General features: G+C 31.6%; 2 protein-coding genes across 2 annotated transcripts in view; one reads left to right on the top strand and one right to left on the bottom strand.

The window, feature by feature from the left end:
- Nucleotides 1-7,504, bottom strand: part of LOC106685282 (DNA topoisomerase 2-binding protein 1) — a gene marked incomplete in the record, with an annotated part of 41,367 nt that extends 33,863 nt beyond the window's left edge. Inside the window, 6 exon segments of the mRNA XM_067049192.1 lie at nt 3,584-3,808; nt 4,427-4,619; nt 6,044-6,160; nt 6,242-6,374; nt 6,452-6,591; nt 7,211-7,504. Coding sequence (XP_066905293.1) covers nt 3,584-3,808; nt 4,427-4,619; nt 6,044-6,160; nt 6,242-6,374; nt 6,452-6,591; nt 7,211-7,318 — 916 coding nt within the window.
- A 99-nt stretch (nt 7,505-7,603) lies between these two features.
- Nucleotides 7,604-22,709, top strand: part of Elys (AT hook containing transcription factor 1 homolog) — a gene marked incomplete in the record, with an annotated part of 54,056 nt that continues 38,950 nt past the window's right edge. The window contains 11 exon segments of the mRNA XM_067049191.1: nt 7,604-8,069; nt 12,555-12,667; nt 12,946-13,089; nt 14,906-15,053; nt 15,907-16,056; nt 16,644-16,758; nt 18,696-18,873; nt 18,960-19,095; nt 19,858-20,121; nt 21,649-21,839; nt 22,035-22,215. Of these exon segments, the coding sequence (XP_066905292.1) occupies nt 7,961-8,069; nt 12,555-12,667; nt 12,946-13,089; nt 14,906-15,053; nt 15,907-16,056; nt 16,644-16,758; nt 18,696-18,873; nt 18,960-19,095; nt 19,858-20,121; nt 21,649-21,839; nt 22,035-22,215 (1,729 nt within the window).

Genomic DNA, 22,709 nt, shown 5'->3' with positions numbered 1-22,709 from the left:
ATAAAGATAAATATCATCTGGCTTTAATTCAATATAAATCTTACAAAAAATTATTTCAGCATGTGAAAAGGAAGAATGTGAGGGTTCTGTTTGTTCCTCAGCATCCAATAATAAGAAAGGGAACTTAAAACTACCAAAGATTGAATTGAAAAAATTCAATGGGGAAATAAAAGAGTGGCTTGGGTTTTGGGGTCAGTTTAGTAGAATACATGAAGATCCACAAATTGAACCAGAGGATAAATTCCAGTATTTGATTCAAGCCACAGTTAAGGGTACTCGAGCTAGAGATATTGTAGAAGGTTTTCCAGCAACTTCAGAAAATTATGATAAGGTAATTTCCTGTTTAAAGTCTCGTTTTGGAAGAACTGATATGTTGACATAATTTTATATTAGAGAACTTTTGGGTATAATAATTAGAAATGTTAGGTCAGGGAATAAGGTAAACTCTGTTCAGCTGTATGATCAACTAGAGACTCATTTAAGGGCTCTTGAGTCTATAGGAATGACAAAAGAGAGGAATGCTGCAATTCTTTATCCTATGGTTGAGTCATGCTTATCTGAAGATATGATTCAAGTATGGTTGAGGAGTACATTTAGTAAATTAGATATAGCTAGTGATACTGAAATTTATAAAATTAAATTAGAACAGTTGCTCACATTCCTTAAATCAGTGGTGGAAGGTGAAGAGAGAATACATTTAGCAAAATTTTGGAATGAGAGTAACCGCAAGAGCGACCGGATATGGAAGGAAGAAACGCCTGTTCCTACTGCTAGTGATTTATTTTCGGGTGAGAGAATTAAAAGGAATCTGAATTGTGTATTTTGTGAAAAGGGTCATGAGAGTAGAGACTGTTTTAATGCTCAGAAAATGACATTGGGAGAAAAGAGGGCTATATTGAACCAAAAAAGAGTATGTTATTTGTGTTTCAAATCTGGACAAAAATATTGCAAGGCACCTGTAAGATGTGTAGTTTGTGATAACAGGCATAGTTCACTGATGTGCACAGAACTTTCAATACATAAAGAAGAGAAAAGGAAGAGATTAATACTGTAGCTAGCTATTGTAGTTCTGGAGAAATAATATTACAAACACTTAAAGTTCAACTTGTGATTAAAGGATGCAGTAGAGTGGTTAGAGCTTTAATTGATTCCGGTTCTCAGAGGTCTTATATATTGAAGAAATTGGTTGATGAGTTATATATAAAGCCAGTAGGTAGCGAAGTATTAACACAGATCCTATCTGGTGGAAAGGTTTGTCAAAAGAGCAAACATGGGAGATATACTATTACAGTTAGTGACCTCCATGCAAAGTGCTTGAAAGAAATCACAGTACTGGATCAACCAACAATCTGTGGCAATATTCCTAAGCTCAGGCCAGAAATATTGGAAAAGGATATTAAAGAGAAGGGAATATTTATCACTGACTTTGGACAAGAATCAAGTGAAATAGAATTATTAATAGGAGCTGATTTTGCTTGCGAAATTTTGACTAGAAAACAGTGTAAATTAGAATGTGGGTTATTGGCGGTTGAAACTGTTTTGGGATGGGTAGTCATGGGAAGAGCCTGTGATGGAGTCAGAGGCGGTTAGTCAGGCCTCAATGGTTATTCCTCTGTTATCTCAAACAGACAGATTGGCTGATTTATGGAGTTTGGAAGCATTGGGAATTTCAGACCCTGCTGAAAATAAGACAAAAGGGGAAATGGAGATGGCTGCTATGGAGAATTTCAAGCAAACGGTAACCAGAGACTGTGATGGAAGATACCAAGTATGTTGGCCCTGGCTGGATAACAGAGATGAATAATGTGATTGTAGAGCGGTAGCTGAAAAGCGATTATTTTCCATGACCCGTAAACTATTAGCTGAGGGTAAATATGAAGCTTATGAAGAAGTTTTCACTGATTGGGTAAATGAAAGAGTAATAGAATTGGTGCCAGGAGAACAGTTACAAGCTCCTGCACATTATTTACCTCATCGAGGAGTGTTCAAAACTGCTTCATCGACAAAAGTGAGACCCGTATTTGATGCATCATGTAAACAAAAGGGGATGTTATCATTAAATGATTGTCTAGAGCTGGGACCCAACCTTTTAGAAATAATCCCGGCTATATTGTTGCAATTTCACAGGTTGGTGGCAATGGCTCATTCAAATTGTTAAGAGAATGCTCAGAAGAGTATTGGGACATGCATCTTTAAAGTATGAGGAACTTAATACTCTTATATATGATTGCGAAGCTATTATTAATCACAGACCACTAACGTATGTATCTGAAGATACTGATGATTTGGATCCTCTTACCATGCTATGACCATTGGAGTACCGGATTTGGATCATTTAGACAAGGTTAACATCAGTAAAAGATATTGTTTCTTGCAGCATTTGTGAAGAGATTTAAGAGTAAGATTCAGGACCGAATACCTTAGTCAACTTGTAACTCATTTTACAGAAAAGGATAGTGGATACATCTTGAAGAAGGGTGATGTGGTCTTGGTTGGAGGCGACTATGGGAAGCGTTTGTTTTGGCATTTGGCAAAGGTACTTGAAGTCTACCCCGGAAAGGATGGTTTGGTTAGAGTGGCCCGGCTTAGAACAGCTTCTGGAGAGATAGTATGCCCCATGCAGAGAATTTTCCCCTTGGAAGTGGCTGCCTCATTTGAAGTTGAGCCCAGCGAGGAGCCTGAGAAGTGTACTACACCAGTAGAGGAGAAGACACCTGTCATAACACGCTGTGGTCACAGAGTGAGACTCCCTACTAAATACCAATAGGATGTCCCAGGTTTCGATCAATCTTGTGTTATGATCGAAAGGTGGGAGGATGTTAAGTATCGATAGTAAAGAGAAAGAATATAGTGCAAGGTTACGGTGCTGTTGATGTTATTCATTGTCCTAAGGTGGTGAAGCACATTGTTTAGTCTAATTTTGTGAGCTGTTTTATTTTAAATCATATCTTATAATTGAACTATTGTTTTGTGGAGTGTGTAAAGATTATATTTTGTTTCAATACAAATGTTTGTTTATTAACTTATGTGCACTTTATTTGATAACTTTGGAGGTATCTATAAATTGGGTAAATTTATACGATTCCCGACAATACTAAACAAATCTTCAACTAAGCTGAGATACCTCATAGGTCTGAAAAAACATTATGCAATTTAAAAACATAAAAATTAACCCTTCATTGTAAAGAAATCTCAAAAGAATTCTTGAAGTCAGTAAAAATTAAAACTGATGGAACAAAATATCTCTAGAACGATCTGTTGATTTTTTACTTTAAAAATATAAAATGTACAAATTCATTGTTGATTTTCTAGACTAATAGATATTACAGCTTAAGCAACAAGATATATTAAATCATTAATTACTATTTCACAATAATACATTGCTCCACAAATTAGTTTACATTAAATTTAATCAGACTTAAGAATAATAGTGAAGAAACAAAAATTATCATTTATTTAGTATAGCAGAAGAAACAGGTTAGTATCAAAACAAGGTAATCATGAAAATAAGTTTTTGAGAATTCTTAAAACTACCTGGAAAGATAACCATAATAATCAGAGATAACATGAACTACATTCTTACTATTGTGTTCTCCAGAATTGGTAGGTGTTGAACACTTTGGACGCCCTACAACTAGGTGATCCTTAGAAGGAACTGCTACTCCTCTTTCAACTGATTCATAAATCCAAGAAGGGGTTACACATGGTATTTCCCACTGTTGAGCATGCTGCCATTTTTTACCTTCAGGGTCACCTATTACTAAAACTACTGTCTTGTTAAGCTCGAGTGTTCGTAAATAGATCCCTCCTATAAAAATAATCATAATCATGATAATATTGGTACATTATACAAAGGTGAATTAACTATTAAAAACCAAAGATAATTTGGGGTAAGTGTGCACTACATTTTATTAAGTTTCACTTTTAAATCTTAATTTTTTAAGCTATAAATATTTAATAATTGGGAGATGATTATATTTAGAATATTGCATTCAAAACTGCATTTTTATGGGATGTTAATTCAATTTATTAATACACATTTGTGTCCTATTTAAAAGGTCAATCTGTATGAGGTACTTGCAAGATTTACTAATTAAGCAGTGGTGGTTGTGGGGGAAATGTAAAATATTTTTCTTCCAGATAACTAGTGTACTCCTTTAATTTATGAAAAAATTAAAAACTTATCTGAGATTCACATTTTACAATTTACAATGATAGTCATGAAATATAACTAAATAATTTTATTTACAATTCATAAAACTTTACCTTACTAGACTCTCTTGGGTGATTTTTGATAAATGTTTAGATTTCATGTTTCCTAAAGGATAGTTCAGACCAGTTGAAGGTTTAGTTTTAACGAGACAAAACTTATCCCGACAACACACTTACCCTAAAGTACTTTAAACATTACAAAAGCATTACCAACCATTTGCTTCAATAAGAATGTGAAGCTTCTTCTTTGCAACTTGGGATAAATTACTACAAGTTATATGCATGCCTTGAAATGGAGGTAACCGGAATCCAATGGCTTCAGGTGCCTTTTGTCCCATTTTTGAAAGCTCCCAGCATTTTAAAATCCAATCTGATTTAACAATGGGAATATTGTTATGAACAGCTTTCTAAAAAAAAATTGTAATAATAAATAAATTGTTTCCTCTAGAACATCAGTAGAAATTTAGAAAATCACCTCTTTTGCTCAGCCTCACTCCCAAGATGGTTGATAGGAGATATGTAATAAGAGATACAAACATTACTTTTTTTTTTTTTTACTGCGCCAAAGGAGGCATTTCTGCCATTTTCTTTTGAACAGCCCAGTATACTTTAGCTTGTTTTTACAACTCAATTACTTTGTTTACGCAACTCCTATCTGTAATATTGTCCACCGTTACCGCACATGTAAATATGTGATTGCTGGTCATCTCACCATCTCCACACAGAACGTAGTCTGAAGACAGCTACTCCTATTCTCTTTAAGTGGTACCCCAAATAGTCAGCCAACCTGAAGCGTGCCACTGCCACCACTCTTGGTAAAGTCAATGGAGGGTGCCTGTTAGGGTCTACCAATGCCGCCCAGTTCTTGCCCCCACATTCCTTTTATGACCTGCCCATTTACGATTACTTTAAAGTTGATGCCCATCAACAGCCTTGACTCTTGTAAAAGGACAAAGTATAATACCTTTAGTCACTATAGCTGAACACATTAATTATGTACCAGTATGGGAAAGAATATTCTGACGGATCAGCTACTGGATCAATTACTAATAGAGGTACAGGTGTCTTTAGTATATCTTTCATATTGTAGTGCCTGTTAGGAAGCCAAAACCCCCAATGGAGTTTGTTTTTATGGAGAGGCTACTGTTATTACACTGGTATTCGAAAAACTGACGTGTGTTGCAAGAAAAAAGATCGCCTTCAAATCCAACTGCAGCACTGCTCTCATTGATTCCCTCTTGCTATGGAGTTCTTGCATGCCGAAAACATATAATTACAAAACCATAAATAAGCTAGAGAAGGAATGGATACCATTCAATTATAGAAATGAACTAGTTGATCCTCTCTTTCATTAAATAATGTTGACAAAAATGTTTGCAAAGCCATCACACAGAAAGCAAGAACATCAAATAGTATAAATTGTTATGATAAGCACTGGGGATCATTAATCAACCTAAATAAGTGAGCTTCACTGACTTTGCCTACAGCAGTACCAGTGACACGTTTTAGGCTTGTTTCTTGTCACTGGATACAACTATTTGTAATACTATATAATCAAAATAGGAGTAGATGATTTATTCCAACACATTCTTTGAAATGACACCCTCAATAATTCCCCGGAAGCTTTATATGTATAGTATATGACAAGAGCCATGTTAATATGCCTGCTATTTATTGGGGTCATAAATAAACTGGTAGAAATTCCAACTTTTGTGAAAGGTAAAAAATAGTTTAAAAATTAATAATTACAATTAAAAAAAAAACAGAGTACATGTTTTTTTTAAAAATATAGTAAACAGACAAAATAAAAGTATGATCAGATGATATCAACCTCATATTTTCCAGAGCAAATAGATGTAATTTTATCGGCTACAAGATGTGTTACTGCCAGGGTCAGCTGATCTGAATATATGCCACCCATGAATCCAACTAATTTCTTGATTTCAGCCTAAAAAAATCCACAATAAATTAATTACTTAAAAAGATATGTACAAGAAGAAAATGATTAGATAAATAACATAATTTTTACCTTATATTCAGTATTTAGATTTGTTGTACATATCACGACTCCTCTCATAGCTAAATTAAACACTGCACTATTATTGTTGGGAATAGGAATAGCATTGGAAAAACATGTGTAGAGACAACTAGGGCCAACAACTCTTAGGAGAAATAAGACAATTTAGTTAATTAATAAATAATTGGATCCAAATGTAATAAAGATACAAAATACACTCACAGACATTCCTTTGAAGCCAGGTAATCAAAAGTATCTCCACTGAAATTATCCATAACAAATACAATATTTTTTCCTAATTTGATTTCTGGAACCATGTGATCAGAAATAATTTTAGGTTTAAATTTTGCATCTTGGCAAACCTATAATCAATATATCTTTATTTACCAACAAAGAAATTTGAGATTAAGTAAATGTTAGATACAAATTCAATTACAGTAACAACTGGTCATCTGATTTTATTTTGAAGGAAAGACAAATAGAAATTGAGTCAAGGTTTAAATATGTTACGAATCAGGAATAATCAGCGAAGGGCCATATAAACCGAACATATCTTTCACTTATCATATTCCAAAATCAATATAATGAGTAAGATAAGATATCCCTTAAAGATTAAGGGAAGTAATTAAGTTCATTTACATGGATAATTTTTAAATAGGAAACAAAAATATATTCTCCAATGATCTATGAACTAAAGAATATTTTATCCTTAGGCATCTCTTTTATTTTACTTAAACCAAGATATGCATTTGAAGTGGAAAACCACAAGGGTCAAAGAGCCAAAGTAAATCAAACAGAATGAAAATGTTTTAAGGTCCAAAGCTTATGTCCCCTAGTTAACAGAAGTTCCAAGTCTTAATGTCAATGATAATTGACTAATTAGAAATATACATAAAGTGATAACTAATCCTCATAAGGAGAAAAGTTTTAAAAACTGTCCTTAGGCCCCTATGGATTTCCACTATATATTAATATAATTACATTAAAAGCTTGTAGCATTTCCTTTGAGCTAGAAACCCCATCTTGAACGAAGTGAATGACAACTTCTTTCAGATTTTGTTCATTTTCGTAAAAATCCATAAAAGCCATTTCAAATGAGTACGTTATAATACCTCCCTCTCATGTCAAACACAGTGCACTTAAAAACTTTGGAGGTTTGTAACCACAAGTTTAGTTCACGCGCCAAAAATACCTTCCTCATAAGTGTTAGAAATTATTTTTTTGGCAAACGAATCAAAGGGATTAAAGTAGTACAACAGATAAAATTTAAAAAAACTAATATTAATCGTTCATCATCTTCATGTCTTCTTAGAATATAGAACTTTTCAAAAATTTGTTTACGAAATATTTTATCTCTATGTTAATATGTAAGGCGTTGCCGGTAGGCCGCCATTCTTGTTGCACGCTGTCATTTTATCGTATTCGTCTTAGTGTTTTATTTTGACGAAGACAGGTTGTGATTCTAAATTTTTTGTATAGAAGTTGGGTTGTTAATATTTAAAGTTTAAAAAAGTTTTAGATTATTTATTGTGATCAGGGTTATTATCATTCGTAATTTACCTTATTTTTTGTGTACATTGGGTTTTAAGTATTACGTTTGTAATTTATATTAAGTATGAAGAATAGTTCAACTGGATTGAGAATGTTCAAGAATTTCTACAGTTTATTTGTGTTCACTGTCGTAATGACATGGTTGCATTGATCTTGTCATAGAAATTGATTCTACAAAAAATGTCAGTGTTAAACAAAGTAAATGTTATCAGTTCAATAGGATATGACTGTAAGATTTGCCATAAACTCTCCCATGAGAGGCAAGAGACCATTGCCGGAGTTTTTTCAAGTAAGTAAACATACTATTGATTTATTTTCTATTAAGTTATGGAACTGGATCAAGTCAGTAACCATCCCAACCTTTCTGTTCAGCTTTGTTTATACATTAGTTGAGAATCACTCTATATTCTTAACTATTTCAAGAATAACTTAATTGGTTTAGTTTAACTTAACAATTCTCTGGTTTTTTGCTGTCTCTACAGTTATGGAACTTATGTAAGTTAGTAACCATTCCAACCTTTCTGTTCAACTTTGTTTATACACTAGTTGATACTCAATCTTATTGACTGTTATAAGATTCACTTCATTGGTTTTATTTAAGTTAGCAACTCTTTGTTTTGTTACTGTCTCTTGATTTAATTTTATTTTCCATGTTTTTTTTTTGTAGGATTGTGATGTTTTTGGCTAGTATGTATTGAATTATCACCACCAATGTTTCCTTATTTTCTTTTAAATGTTGAGTTTCATTATTTATTTTTTGTTCTTGTATCATTATTATTTTGTCAAATTTTTGGAGTTGTATATTTCTAAATCATAAGAGATGTATTTTTTATAATAAACTTCTTTAAACTTGTGTCTGTCCCAGTTGTTCATTATAAAGTAAAATAATATTTCATGTTTTACAGTACTTGAATTATCTAACATGGCCGTATCTAAGTGATATATACATGTATTAATATTTAAATTGTTAATAAACTATTTATTCTTATTCCTTATTAAACCCCTTCTGGTTCATACAATTATTTACTCTAGAGATTTGTAATTAAGGTATTTACTTATAAGGGTATGTTGGATGTATAATTATGGTCTAATGGATTGAAATTTAGGTGTGCTAACTGACTTGAGACCATTTTTTTTTTTTTTTTTTTTTTTGTTTAAGTCAGATTTTACCAAACTGATATTCACAAGCCCTGGGACCACTAGTACAATAGAGCGTTAATTATCCGAACTGGCTTCACAGTTAGATTCGTGAAAGGATCGACCAATGTCAGTTTTGTATGGCAATAGCCAAAAGGCAATCCATTCCTAGAATATAAATCTGAACAGTATTTTTTCTAGATAGCCTAGAACTGTTGTAATATTATATTGTTATATAATATCATTATATTCTATCATAATGTCAGAAACAACAAGAGTTCCATTATAATAGGACCCCAGACTTGTTGTTTTTTAATAAGTACAGCAGTACTTTAGCATGTTATTTTAGTTAAATGAAAGCAGTTAGATGAAAAAGACAGTCAATATTTTGTTACTAGGAATTGTTACATGGTTTTATTCTAATGGATTTTTTCACTGATTTATTTCCCACTGACAACGGTAACCAGGTAAAACCTAATAGTTTCAAACTGTTCATTGTCAAGTGTGCATCGCAGATATTCGTATATCTTTGAAAACTAATAGTACTTTCATTTAAAGATAAAATGAACATATTTTTATTGGCGTATACTTTTTTATACATATGCACTATACTATAAAATAAAAAATTAATTTATTGAAATTTGGTGATTGTTTAATTTCAATTTTCAGAACTAAACCCAGTAACATTAGTTTGGATAATTGACATTGCTTTAATTAATTTCAGCATCTGCATACTTTCTTCGCCTATCTGACATAGATTGCTAACATAAAAGCTTAAGAGGCAGTGCCTAGAAGAAATGGAAGCGACTTTCTTTACTCCATATTTTATGTTCTTCAATACTTTCGAAAAGTTTCTCATCTCCTCTATATTTTGTAATCATGATTATTAAAAATTACCTATTCAAAAGACGAATAATTTGAACAGATAATTAAAATTAAACAATAATACAATGGAAAAGCTGCCTGAATCTAAGCTCTGATCACTGGTAAAAGTTTCTGCAACAGAGTAGAAAAGATGCCATCAGTGCCAGGTAATTTGAATGGTTACAATGAGTTGATTACCCATTCAATTTTGCTGATAGTAATAATCCATGGAATAATATCAGCAATGCAGTGGTGTAGACTAATCTGCACCAGTTTCATGTCCTTGATTATTCCTCAACATCCGAGGGCTGAGCCTCAGGCCAAGCTTCTGTTAGGGATTTGCCTCAGGGTCCTGTGTCAACTGGACCCTTCGGCTAACCCCCTCGGACGGCTGCTGCCTTGGTCAGTCCCGACCTTGAAGGTTGTCTGACATGTGATGGCATAGATCCTGCTCCACTCAGTATAGAGGCCTTAATCTAGATTGGTGCCTCCTCGTATAACACCTCCATAGGTAGGTTCTCCTCTTTCTTCTGTATGTGTCTGAGGGTCACCATGCTCAGGTCATGGCCAATTTGCATTCCTTGTGCCTTCAGGCTCTCAAGACTGGAGCATTCTAAGCATTACTGTGCTACAGGACAGCCCCAGGGTGCGGTGGCCAAGTTTCTCAACGGAAACGGCAGCTGAAGCTGCTACATCTGGAGGGCAGACACTGAAGCACAGTTGTGTGACCATTGCAAAGCTCCAATGTTTAGCAGCTGAAACTGCAAGCTTTCCTTCAAAACTGGGAGCTTAGGTGGCTGAGCCTGTGGAGAGAATAAAAAAACTGGTATATATCCCATTGCAAACATGGAGATTATCATAATATGGTTTGACCCATGCCTAATTTGTACACTAACTTGAAAACAGTTAATATTTTGGCTTTAAAAAATAGGGCCCCTTACGTTCCATCAATGGAGCCACCTTGATAATGCTAAATCCTTTACATTTATATTGTTGCTACAGCTAATGAATGAGAAATAATTTCAAAAGTTAATAATAACATGTCAATAGCCTTGTGCACCGATTGGAAACATTTTGGTTTGAGGTCTGGAGTGATTTATTTATCGGGCAAGTACTAATGAGATCATTGAAAAGTAGTGGTTGCTTTGCAGCATGGAAAAGCATGAAACCTTCAATGACAGCCAGGTACATGAATACATGAAGATGAAGTCACTATTCCTTACAGTGGTGCGATATACAACATAATAGAAGGAAATCATCTCATATATGTCTGTTTAACCTATCGCTTCGAACAGCCCTGATGAAGCTCTGCAAAGTGTGGCGAAACATCGGACATTAAATAGTTATAAACTATTTGTTCTTTTTTTGACCACAACCCTGACCATCTTCTTAAATTTAAGTTTTACGGTCAACTATATATATGAAATCATCTCATGTGCAACCATTAAAAACTTAGACTAGAAACTGAAGTTTCATATGCTCTTTGCACTTTTGCCACCTAAAACACAACAATTTGTTTCTCATAAATTACTTAAATCTCAAGTACGTATGCAACATACTGTTTGCATATAGACTGAAAAGAAGCAACAGGAAAACAGGATGGAGATTTCCTTCATCAATGATGTATATAATTCCATTTGAAGGTACAGGTACTTTTTTTAATTTAGGCCCAATTGAGGACTTTTTATAGCTTTTTTAAATTTTATAGCTCCAGATTGGGAGTGCCAAGATTCATTTCCCAGTGCTGTGCCGAATGAATACCCCAGTTGGAAATTGAACCTAAAACCTTCTGAAACAAGCACTTTGGGATCCTTGTCTCAATATGCTCAGCTATCGAGAACTTAGGGCAGGTACTTCTTCTGATGGCTTCACTATCTACGTAGTACATACCTGCAATAGTCTTATCTATAACCCATCCTTATTTAGCCACCTGGGTTCAAAAGGGTTAGAGGGTAGGCCTGCTCCTTGTATTTAAATTTTCTTCAGTTCGGCCTTTTTTTAATGTGAAACCATATATTATGCAAGAGTTGATGAGGATTTAAAGAGATTATACCATCACAGAGTGACATAGATTCGCTTACAGTTGCCAAAGACTTAACACATTACTTTTGTGATTCAAGTTTATGAATATCTTTGAAATCGTTACCTTTGACCTTCACATACATTCTCCTATAACTGCAACTTCTTTACCAAAAGATTTCTCCCAATCAACAATTTCAGAAGCCATAAATTCTGTTGAAAGAGGAGCATTCAGAACTTTAGACTACAGGTAACTAACCTATTCTAACCATGGTTGAGGTTTAGGTTTTTCATTTTTTGGGATTGCCAATAAGTCAACGCCCCAGGCCGAATTCAAAATGGCGCTGCTCAAGTTCCCAAGTAGATGGCCTCAACCACCTAAGCTATGGACAGTTTATGTATATCTTCACCTATCACCTTAGCTCTGTTGAACACCTGCAGTTTGTTTAAAGGACCCTTTTTAAACCCTCTCCTTCCTTCCTAAACCCAACTCAAAAACCTGTGACATTTCAAGGCACACTTAAGTAAGGATAACAAACATTGTGCAACTATCTAACTTTTGTTATTTTGATTGTATGGGTAAAAAAATCATCTCACTAGGCTAATTCAGGTTTATAATAAATGATACATCAACATTTTCCCTACAATGAAACCTTAAAAATCTCAACAAAAAAAATGTTTGTTTTTTTATTTTATTTATAATTCTTTATTTAATTCACAGTACTCATCTTGAAATCTTATTGTTCTTTCATAGCATATGCACATTCGTGGTTAACATCTGGTCCAGATCTTTTTGTCGTGAACAATAGTGATGGTGTTCTACAATCCTATTGGACCTTTGGAGAAAACCTTCAAGATGATTTAGAGGTAAGTTACCATTTCTTTTTTTTTCCTGTTCCCAATAAAGACACTGCCATCAGTTAATCTATTTTTACTTCCATTCTTAATTTTAGAACATACAAATTAAATTTTATTGTCTTTTATCTTGAAATAAATTGATTGTCTTTTTATTTACTTTATTTAATTAATTTTTGCTTAAATGAATTATTGTTGTTTATTCTTATACATTAATGTATGCTTCTCGTTTAAATTATTAAAATAAAAATTTATTTCATAGAGTAAATGTTTTAATTATTAATTTTTAGATCACTTGTGCTGTGGAGTTACCCTTAGAAGGTTGTGCCATTCCGATTCTCATTTTGGGCGTAAGTTCGGAAAATGTGAACCTAGTATGTTTCTTCAATCCTAACACAAGAAAGATTCTTCGGACTATTGATATTATCTATCCTGTAAGTTAACTTTATTTTTACTATATAGTCAATGTATTGTATGTTTTAACAAATGGACCATTCTGTTAAAAAGGTCAAACAGAGAATTTTCTCTAGTGAATCTTCAAATATTGTTTCATAAAAATTCTACAATAATCTTTGGTTAATTTTGAATAAAATACAACTCCCAATAGCTCAGCTTGACCATTATTTAATTAAAAATGAGTAAAGATATTGTTGACTTGGGAGAATTTCACAGCCAGTAAATGAATAATATGACTGAGGAAATTTAGGTTTGGATGAGGCATTATAATAACAATAATGTACTTATATATTTGATAGAGAACATATTATATTTAATTTATGTAAAGCAGAATATTTAAACTTTCATTCCCGTGCTCATTCCATCACTCAGATATCCATACCAAGAAAAACGGGGTCAATTACATGAATGACATTTTCATAAGTAGCTTGTAATTTCTGATCATAAATTGAGGCAATAACAAATTTATATTTGTTATTAGATATTTCCTATTAGGATGGACATTTTCTAATGAAATTGTTCAGAACGTACTAATTTAAGAAAATGCCTTATAAACCCTTTAAAACCCGATTTGGCCCTTTTTTTAGAATACCCCATATTATGTATTCAATATTGAAAAATGAATTATGTAGTGTCTATGATACTTTTTGTGATAGAATTTTATACTTAGCAAAGAGTGAAAGGGGAGATGTTTCTCAATGATTTATTTAAAGATTATTAATATAACATAGCATTATTTAATTTTGTTGTTAAATCTCACATGGGTGACTATGATCCGATTTAAGTTGCACATCTAATTTGCGATGCTTCAATTACTTTTTTGTTGTTTAGTCTATTTCGGCAAACTATTTTTAGATAAACCTCTATGTTTTTTGTTGATACTTTGTCTCATTGAGGGGGCCCAATTTATATCAGTCAGATTGGTAATAGATACTCTGTTATGTTATCCTGTTGATAAATACACAATTCAATGATTGCTGGAATTACTATATTTTATTATTGGCGTAACAGACTGTGGAGGTCCAAGGCCTTGTGCGATGTACTAAGGAAATACTTTGCACATTTTTTGGCATGGTTTTTCATAGGGTGGGTTCATCACTCTCACGCCTATTTTTTGTGAGTGCCACCCATTGCTAATGGACCTCACAAATGCCTGGGGGGAGGGTGAGTGCTATTACAAAAAAACCGGGTAGGGTCTGGCTCGAACTCACAACCTTTGGCTTTGGGTTGGTATACTGGCACAAAAACCAACAGGAATAAAAAAAAAAGGGAGACAGACATGTTGCCACTGTTTACCCCAAAATTATAAATTTTGGTAAATTATAGCCGCCGAATTCTGCTTGCTCATTAAGTTAAGTTAAACTTTTGTGAGCCCATGTCAGGTAATATTTGGTTTCCTTTCAGGGGGAGGGGTGCGGGATTTGTGACCTTTTCATCATGAAGTACTTTATGCTTTTATGTTATTATTTACATTATTATATCCCAGCTTTATTCTTTCTTCACATTAATAATGAAAAATATTGAAAATATAAACACCGTAAGGTTTTAATATAAATGCCATGTTTTTCATCCTTAAAGAACAGTAGGAAGTATTGTTGTACTCTCAGCTTTGTAGATAGTAAATATAAACTGAGTAATGTTCAAACAAAGAAACAACGCACATTTGTTTTGATATTTTACTTCAACTTGAATTTTATTTCTTTAAATTTTTGTATATTCTTGAAATGTAATCTGATTTACTTAATAGTGAATATCTAAGAGTTTTTCTATACACTTCTTTTATTTTTTCCACAGGTTAGAACCATATGTGTTATAGAAGATGGTACCAATGAGGTATATCCCCTGAATGATTCTCTTACACCCACTGAAGGTCTTATTGCTGTAGGATGTGCAGAAGGGACAGTTTTATTAATTGATCTTTGTCGGAGTATTCTTTGCAAAGGTATCTGTCTGACATCAATTTTAATTGTGTTTGTTGCCAAAAGTGATAAAAGTTAGTTAAATCATATCCTCATGGCTAGATATCCATTGCTTTACAGATATGTGAATAGTAATGTTTAATGTTATCTAAGTTAATGTCAGTTCCCATTAACCATAGAATTTTTTGTTTATTCTGCAGCAGTTCCAAGAAATAAATTTTAAGTAAATTATTCTTATGAAAAAAACAGAAAAAAAAACTACACCTTCAGATTGTAAACATTTAATAAAATATATCTTCAAATAAACGATTAAATTTTCTCAATATATTTTTATTTTTTTTATAATTTATTTTTTAGAAACTTCTAGGATATAATGTCTGAACCCATATTAGTTTCTTTCTTATTTGTAATATACATCTTACTGGTTACATTATTCTTACGGAGACAGAATTACCTCTACAATATATTTATTGACAATGTTTTACTGCAATTTTCTAAGCCATAATTTATATTTTAATTATAGTAAATAAATGCTTGGGGCATTTATTATTTCTTATATCTATTGTTGAATATTTTAATAGTGCATCAATCTTGATTCTTAATATTAACTTGCCAAATGCTCTTACAGTATCCATATCCTCACATCTTTTTATAATTGTTAAGAATGTTGCTCTATATATTTATTTTCCTCTCCACATTCTTGTTTATTTATTGTATAATTCAAAGGTTTAAATTACAAAAATATAATTTTTTTTTTCTTTAAGGCCCAAACTTTTCTTGGGGCCTTAACTGTTTTTTTTAATAGTTTTCAAATGATCTCTATGATTTGTTGGATTTTAATATTAATTAAAGTCTGAATTTTTGTATTGTTTCCAGCCGTCAATGGTGATTTCCGGTTTTACAGCACTGAAGAAAACCCTTCTGAAGTTGTTTATTTCGGAGTCAATTCAGTTGCATCTGGGGGACTTTCACAAAAAATAGTTGAAAGCCGTAAAAAGAAGAATTGTGTATCCGTTATTTTAACAGGTATAGAAAAAATATTAATTCTAGAATAATCATTTAACTATGTTTTAGCTTGCTCAGTTTAATGTTTTAATTCAAATAATTTATTATTTATTAAAAATTCGAAGTTTATACACCTACTTTTGTTTATGTCTGATGCTAGTATGATCTAAAAAATGTAACAAATTTTTATATTATTTTTTACTGTATCTTTTTAATGTTTGTTAATTATATATATGCAAAGTTGTTTGTTTTCTAAAGATCCTATGAGCAAACCAGTTTTCTTTTTGCCTTAAAAACCATTGGTTTGAACTACCTATCTGGGCTGTATTGTTTACTCATTAGTTGAGCTTATTAGTGGAAAACAAAATTTTCAATATTTTGGAAATAACTGTGAATTTTAAATTTTTCTCGTACAAAATCATCTTTTTTTTGTTTTTAAAATATTTATTCTGCTCTACAATGTTTGTTAAATCTAGACAATAATCTTTTCGTTTAGCGAAAAAAATTGGTTTCCCTCTTATAATATGTCATTCAAGATAATTTTTCATTACCTTATAATTATATCTGAACTTGATTGATCTCCTTATCTATTTTTTTTTTTTTTTTAGATCCTTCTGATGAGGGAATAACTGCTCTGTTATATTCAATTGAATCTGCTGTTTTGTTTGTTGGAACCAGTTCAGGATCATTTCATTTGTGGAATATGAGCAGTTTATCTTGTTTGTAAGTTGATATCTTGTTTTTAAACTTTACTAGTGTTGCCTGAACATTATTACCATTAATTGGTTCGGGTTTTTCTTTAATAAATGACAATCTTTATTCTTATTTTCATTATTACTTTAATTGAACATAACTGCTGAAAGAATATTAATTATGATAATACCTAACTGCCTTTGAATGTTATACTATTAATAATAGCAACTTTTAAGATATCACATATCTTGACTAACTTTTATTGGCTAAAGATGACGTAAGGATAGTAGACTGGTAAAGTGTGACAGGCAGTGATAGGAACTGGCACACCATAAGTACAAGGTGACCAAACATTGTGGTTGGTTTTCATCAATATTTTCTCCTTTTGAAACAATTTTTTTTTTAATAAAAATTAATTTTTCAACTAAAATTTCAATATTTTGTTTTTGTGATAAATTTGAAAGTTAACAGCTCATTCATGTAAAACCTAGACCTTTTACCTGGAGGTATATCAATTTAAGTACGTTTTTGATACAGTTACCTAGTTGGAGATTTCAAACATTGTAGGTTCTAGAAGAAAACATTGGGTTCTTATTTCACAGTATTGGTTTTAGTAGGGGGTTATAGATTTTAGTGTTTGCAAAATCGTTTAACAATTGATAAATTTTTTCATTATGTCAAATAATACAGAAAAAGTTGGAATACGAGGTAGTTCATTAGATTTCTTAAAGGCTTACGATTCAATTGATCACTAGAAGCTGTAGCTGTATTGTGTTTTAATTGAAGAGAGAATACCAAAGAAGTTAGTAAATTTCGTACGGATTTTCATGACCGAAACATTTAATAATTTTTGAGTCGGTTATCATTATTCTGAGAAGTTCGAGGTTTGATCGGGTTTAAAGCAAGACAATTCTTTATCACCTATCTTATTTAATCTAGCACCAGAATATGTTATTCAAAATATGATACATACCAAAAAGTGTTTCATTTTAGGTGGTTAAGTACCAGTGCGTGGGTATGTTGATGATTTGGTATTACTAGATGAGAACAAGGAAACTATAAAACTAAATATAACTATGTTGATAAACTCTAGTAAGGAACTAGATCTCGAAATAAATACAGATAGAGCAAAATACATGGTTAGCATTAGAAACGGGAGCTATTTCAGAGATATAGATATAGGAGGATATACATCTAGACAGGTAGATAGCTTTAAGTATTAAGGTTCCATAGTAACTATTAAAAATGAAATTGATGAAATATAAGCGAGATTAAAGGCGGAAAATACTTTTTTTTTTAATTTCAAAATCGTTGAGCTCGTGCCTCCTGTCCAAAAATTTAAAAGTTAGAATTTACAAAACTACTATCTTCTCTCTTTTCTTTATGAATATGAAACGTGGCCTCTTATACAAAAGAAAGAACAGCTCTTAAGGTTTTTTTAAATAAAGTACTATGTAAAATATTTGAAGTGAAAAAAGATGAGTTAAGAGGAGAATACAGAACGGTACACAATGCTGAATTGAGGAAACTGCACCAAAACTATCAATATCTTCGATATATCGTTAAAAAACAACGTTATATTAATATATCATTTTAATTTCCCAATTCTAGATGCATCATGCATACATGCAGCTGGAGAAATGGTCACAACTCACTTTTGTGAAATGCTTCCTAAAGCGTATTAATATTGCATCTGTGTTGAAAGTTTTTATTATTATTTTTTACTTTTGAGCCTTTTGACTGTAGTTTACATAATATCATGAAGCCCGATAATCCTTTGATAATACATTAACAACTGCCTCCGTTTATATCTTTCATCTAATCCATTGCTTGCATCCATATCTTGGTCTATTTGTAAGGACTTATATCCTCCATTCATTCAGTTCCCATTACCTTTTAAGTTATTTATTTATTCTTATATGTATGTATTAGCAATAAAGGCTAGTGTCAATTTTATCTGTTTTTAGATTCAAATCTCCTGGAACTAATCGAGCCATTATTTCTCTATCCTTATTGGAACCATGTGACGATCCACGCCATAGCTTATATCTTTGGATCTGTTTTGAGGAATATGCTCAAGTTGCTATGTATTGTATCTCATTTTCATCTAAATTCTTTGTTCCTGGATATGGTGTATATTACCAGGTGAATGTGAATTTCTTATTTATTTCCAAATATGTATGTTTATTAAAGTTCAAAGGTTTAATTAATTTATTGAATTTACCTTTCAGAATTTTGAATCCGCTGGTCTTGTGTATCGTTTCATCCTGGGAATGGAAGTAGATATGCTAGCAAAAAGGCCTATTTGCTCACAAGCTATTGCAAAACTTGTGCCTAAAAACCTTGTAAGATGCATCAGTCTACCTGGTATTATATCATTTATTTTTTTCAAAAATTATTTGAATTTGTTGTTTGATTGAATTGTTTGAACTTTTGTTTACCCTTACATGAATATCATATTTTTTTTTTTTAATTTTAATTTATTTGTAGTATTTCTAAATTTTATTATTTTATTTTGATTCTTTATGATTAACTACTCAAGTATGTTTTTCTCTCTTTACTCTTAACTTTTTATTCATTTGCTGATTAATTTCTAAGTGGTTTGGAAAAATTAATAAAGAAATGTTAAAGAAAAAGATATGTTAATTTAATTTCCTTTAAAAATTAGTTTTGATTATCAGGTTGACTTAACTCTCTAGAAAGATATGTTTCAAGATAAAATTTTTAAGGTCACTGCATTACTTTTCTTTCTTAAGATTAGATTAGCAAAGTTGAATGGCGAGTCTCCCGCAAGTGCAGAAGGAATCCTCAAGGATTAGTATCTTAAGAACTGGATTTTAGAATTTCCCTCCTTTCATTAAATTTAAATTGTTTTCAATCATTATGTTATAAATTATTTTACAACCCAATAAAATGATTGTTACTGTACTGTTACCTAAGTTAGAATGTTTTGTCCTACAATCGATTTAAAAATATATTACAATTGAATCTGATAATTTAATTGAACAATTCTATGATTTCAATTTTGCAGTTATGAATTTTATTTGGATTAGTTTTTACTTATTTTTTTTCTCAAGTTGTAATATGATATATTAAAACTTATATTATATTAACCTTGTCTCTTTTTAGAAGCTGAAGGTACCCATTTGAGACTGTTCATAACAGCATATGAAATTGTTGATAAAGGCCAGATTTCAATAAGAGCTGTAATTTTTGATTTGAATCAATGGTATCGGGATCAAATGCCAGATGAGGGAATTTCAGCTTGCCTAGATTCAATCGACCTTGATAGTAAAAATTTATGGCATTTGCAACTTGATCCTAGTTCATTGACTCTCTACCAGTGTGTGAGGCCTCAAGAACAGCATTTTCATCCAACAGCATTTGATTTTCGTGAGTTGTTCATTCTATAAACTCCTGAGCATTTTATAAAATATTCAGTACTAATTTAATAAAATTAAATAAGTATAATAAAATAAATGACAATAATATTATTAAATATTAGCAATGACAAAATAGGAGATAAAAAATATAAATATAAAATATTTTTATCAGGTAAATAGTTTATAAATAGTTTTGATGTTCATATGATATATTAGTAGTGTTGTAAGCGCATGTTATAGGTTTTTGTTGAATTTGGTTTTATAGCAACCTGAAGATGGGAGATATTTCCCGAAACGTTGTTGATTATATGAAATAAATAAATTATTGCAGTTGAAAAAGGAAGAATTGTGTCATTCACCATATTCAGTTTAAAATTAAATGATTATTTGTGGTATATAGGTGTTTTCTAAACTTTCTTTTAATCAAAGTGAAAAGGGAGTTTGGAAAGCAGTGAAAAATAAAAATTATGTGTTGTTAATTTGGATTTAAAACATTGGTTTTACTTTTTGTAGTAGTTTTTAAATTAAATAACTAAGATTGAAGTGAGCTTATGTATCACTTGGTATATAAGAAAAATGCTTGTTTATCGTTAGTAATTATTGGAATATTATTAGTTGACCATCTTCCTTTAATAATTATTATTATGGATGTTTATGTTATAGAATAAGTTTTTTGGCAAAAATGCGTATGTTGCACTTATATACCTTTTCCAAAAACATTGACTTACATCTGCTACTAGGTGTAGCTTATTTCTTTGATGGATATTGTTATATACACTGGATATCGTTTATAGATAAATACTTCAGTTTGTTTTTCAAAAAGGTAATAAATTATAAAATACCAAAACTACAGTCTTGTGGGTTTTCGCAGGTTCTTCTCTCCACTATTGCGTATATGCATGAAGTGGAGGCTGTCTCTTCATGGGTGGCCTTAAATCAAGTTCAATCTTGCAGCACATTTATGTTTGTTATCTCGCCCTTCAGTGGCTTACTTGTTTTTATGCTCATTCCCTTACAAACCATCATTTCTCTCAATTTAATTCTGCATTCATATCTCAAGATTTACACGAATCTATATCAGGTTCAATTCTTTCTTTCCACATTCTTATCCATAAGCCTTTCCCATCCGTCTTTTATGTACCAAAATAAACTAGGCATTCATATGCACTGCAACCATCAACTTTGAAGTAATCATTATCAATCATTCAATTTATTCTGTTCTCATCCTATCTTTATTTTTTCTATTGTATTTAAATTGCTTATCCTTAATTCAACATTTAAAATCAAAATCACCTCAAATATTACTAATATATTTTGTGGTTCTCCATGTTTAATTGAATTAAAATTAATCTTTTTTTTAATAATTTCTTTTTTCCTTAAATATTCGGCACTATACGTTGTTATATCCGAGGTCGTTAGAAGCGATATCCAGTCTAATATATTTTGTTTGTCCTTTAGCTCTTCTCTTTTGATAATATGTTATTAAATAAGTGGAAGTGATATTATTGAGTATATTTTTTAGAAATGTAATTTATAGAGATTTGGTGTATTGAGGAAGAGGGCGTAAGGTGCCTGGAAAAGCTTGGTCTTCAAACACAATGGTTGAGAAATATGAGTAGAATGGGATCTAAAGCACTTATCGAGCCTACTCAGATTTTTTTGGGTGCTTTAGCTGCCGGTCTTCTCCCATCATTTGTAGATCCTCCAGATCCTGAAGCCAATAATGAAGTAAGTTCTCAGTTCAACTTAGTCAGATATATTTTAAATATTGTTGTATGAATTCTGAATTTAAAAAGTTATTAAATTAAACTTTTAACAACTGCCATTTCAACTTATGATTTATGTAATTAATTATATTAAAATAATTATGGTTGACCTTTACTTAAAAACTATCAATGTTGATTTCGATGTATTAAATTTCAGGTTGAGGAGAGGTTTTATGTGTTGACCATATGTCTAGAAAATCGAATCATTAAGGTCATTGAAGATTGTGTTAAAGATTGGAACAGTGGTGGCTATACTGTTAGAGGATGTACTATTCAATTTCTCCTCGATTGGCTCTGGAGTTTACATAGAACATACAAAGCCAATGGAAATAAAATATGTAAGTATGTCATCACTTTGGATTGTTAAAATCATATTTTTTTTCTTTCTCTCGGTTTGTCTGACTAAAATTATTCACTTTTCCCTTGCTTACGGAATTAATGGTTTAACACTTGGCATGCCTACTACACGGAACCATGCATCATGCATCTAGCGCATGGTGCCCACTATATGGATCCGTAATCATGCACATCAACATATGAACGTGTCAGTCTACTGCGGGCACTGCTTGCGAGAGTTGTTTTTGCACTTGTTTCCTGTAATAGAATCATTTTAAACGTATTTAGTGGCTGTTTGAAAAATGTTTTTATTTTTCTGTTTTTTCACTATTCAATCTATTTTCAACTATGAATATTGAAGCTGGCCCATCAAAACAAAAGTCTGGATGCAAAAATGAAACAAATACCAATAAAAAGTGTATTAATTATTTCTGTTTTTGTAATATGTTGCACTTTTTTCCTTTATTATAATTATATAGGTGTAATAAATTTAATT

Source organism: Halyomorpha halys, unplaced genomic scaffold, assembly GCF_000696795.3.
Source record: "Halyomorpha halys isolate HHAL.00 unplaced genomic scaffold, Hhal_1.1 Scaffold676.1, whole genome shotgun sequence".
NCBI classification, from domain to species: domain Eukaryota; kingdom Metazoa; phylum Arthropoda; class Insecta; order Hemiptera; family Pentatomidae; genus Halyomorpha; species Halyomorpha halys.
Note: the sequence above shows the minus strand (reverse complement) of the source record. Positions and strands in the feature narration are given on the sequence as shown.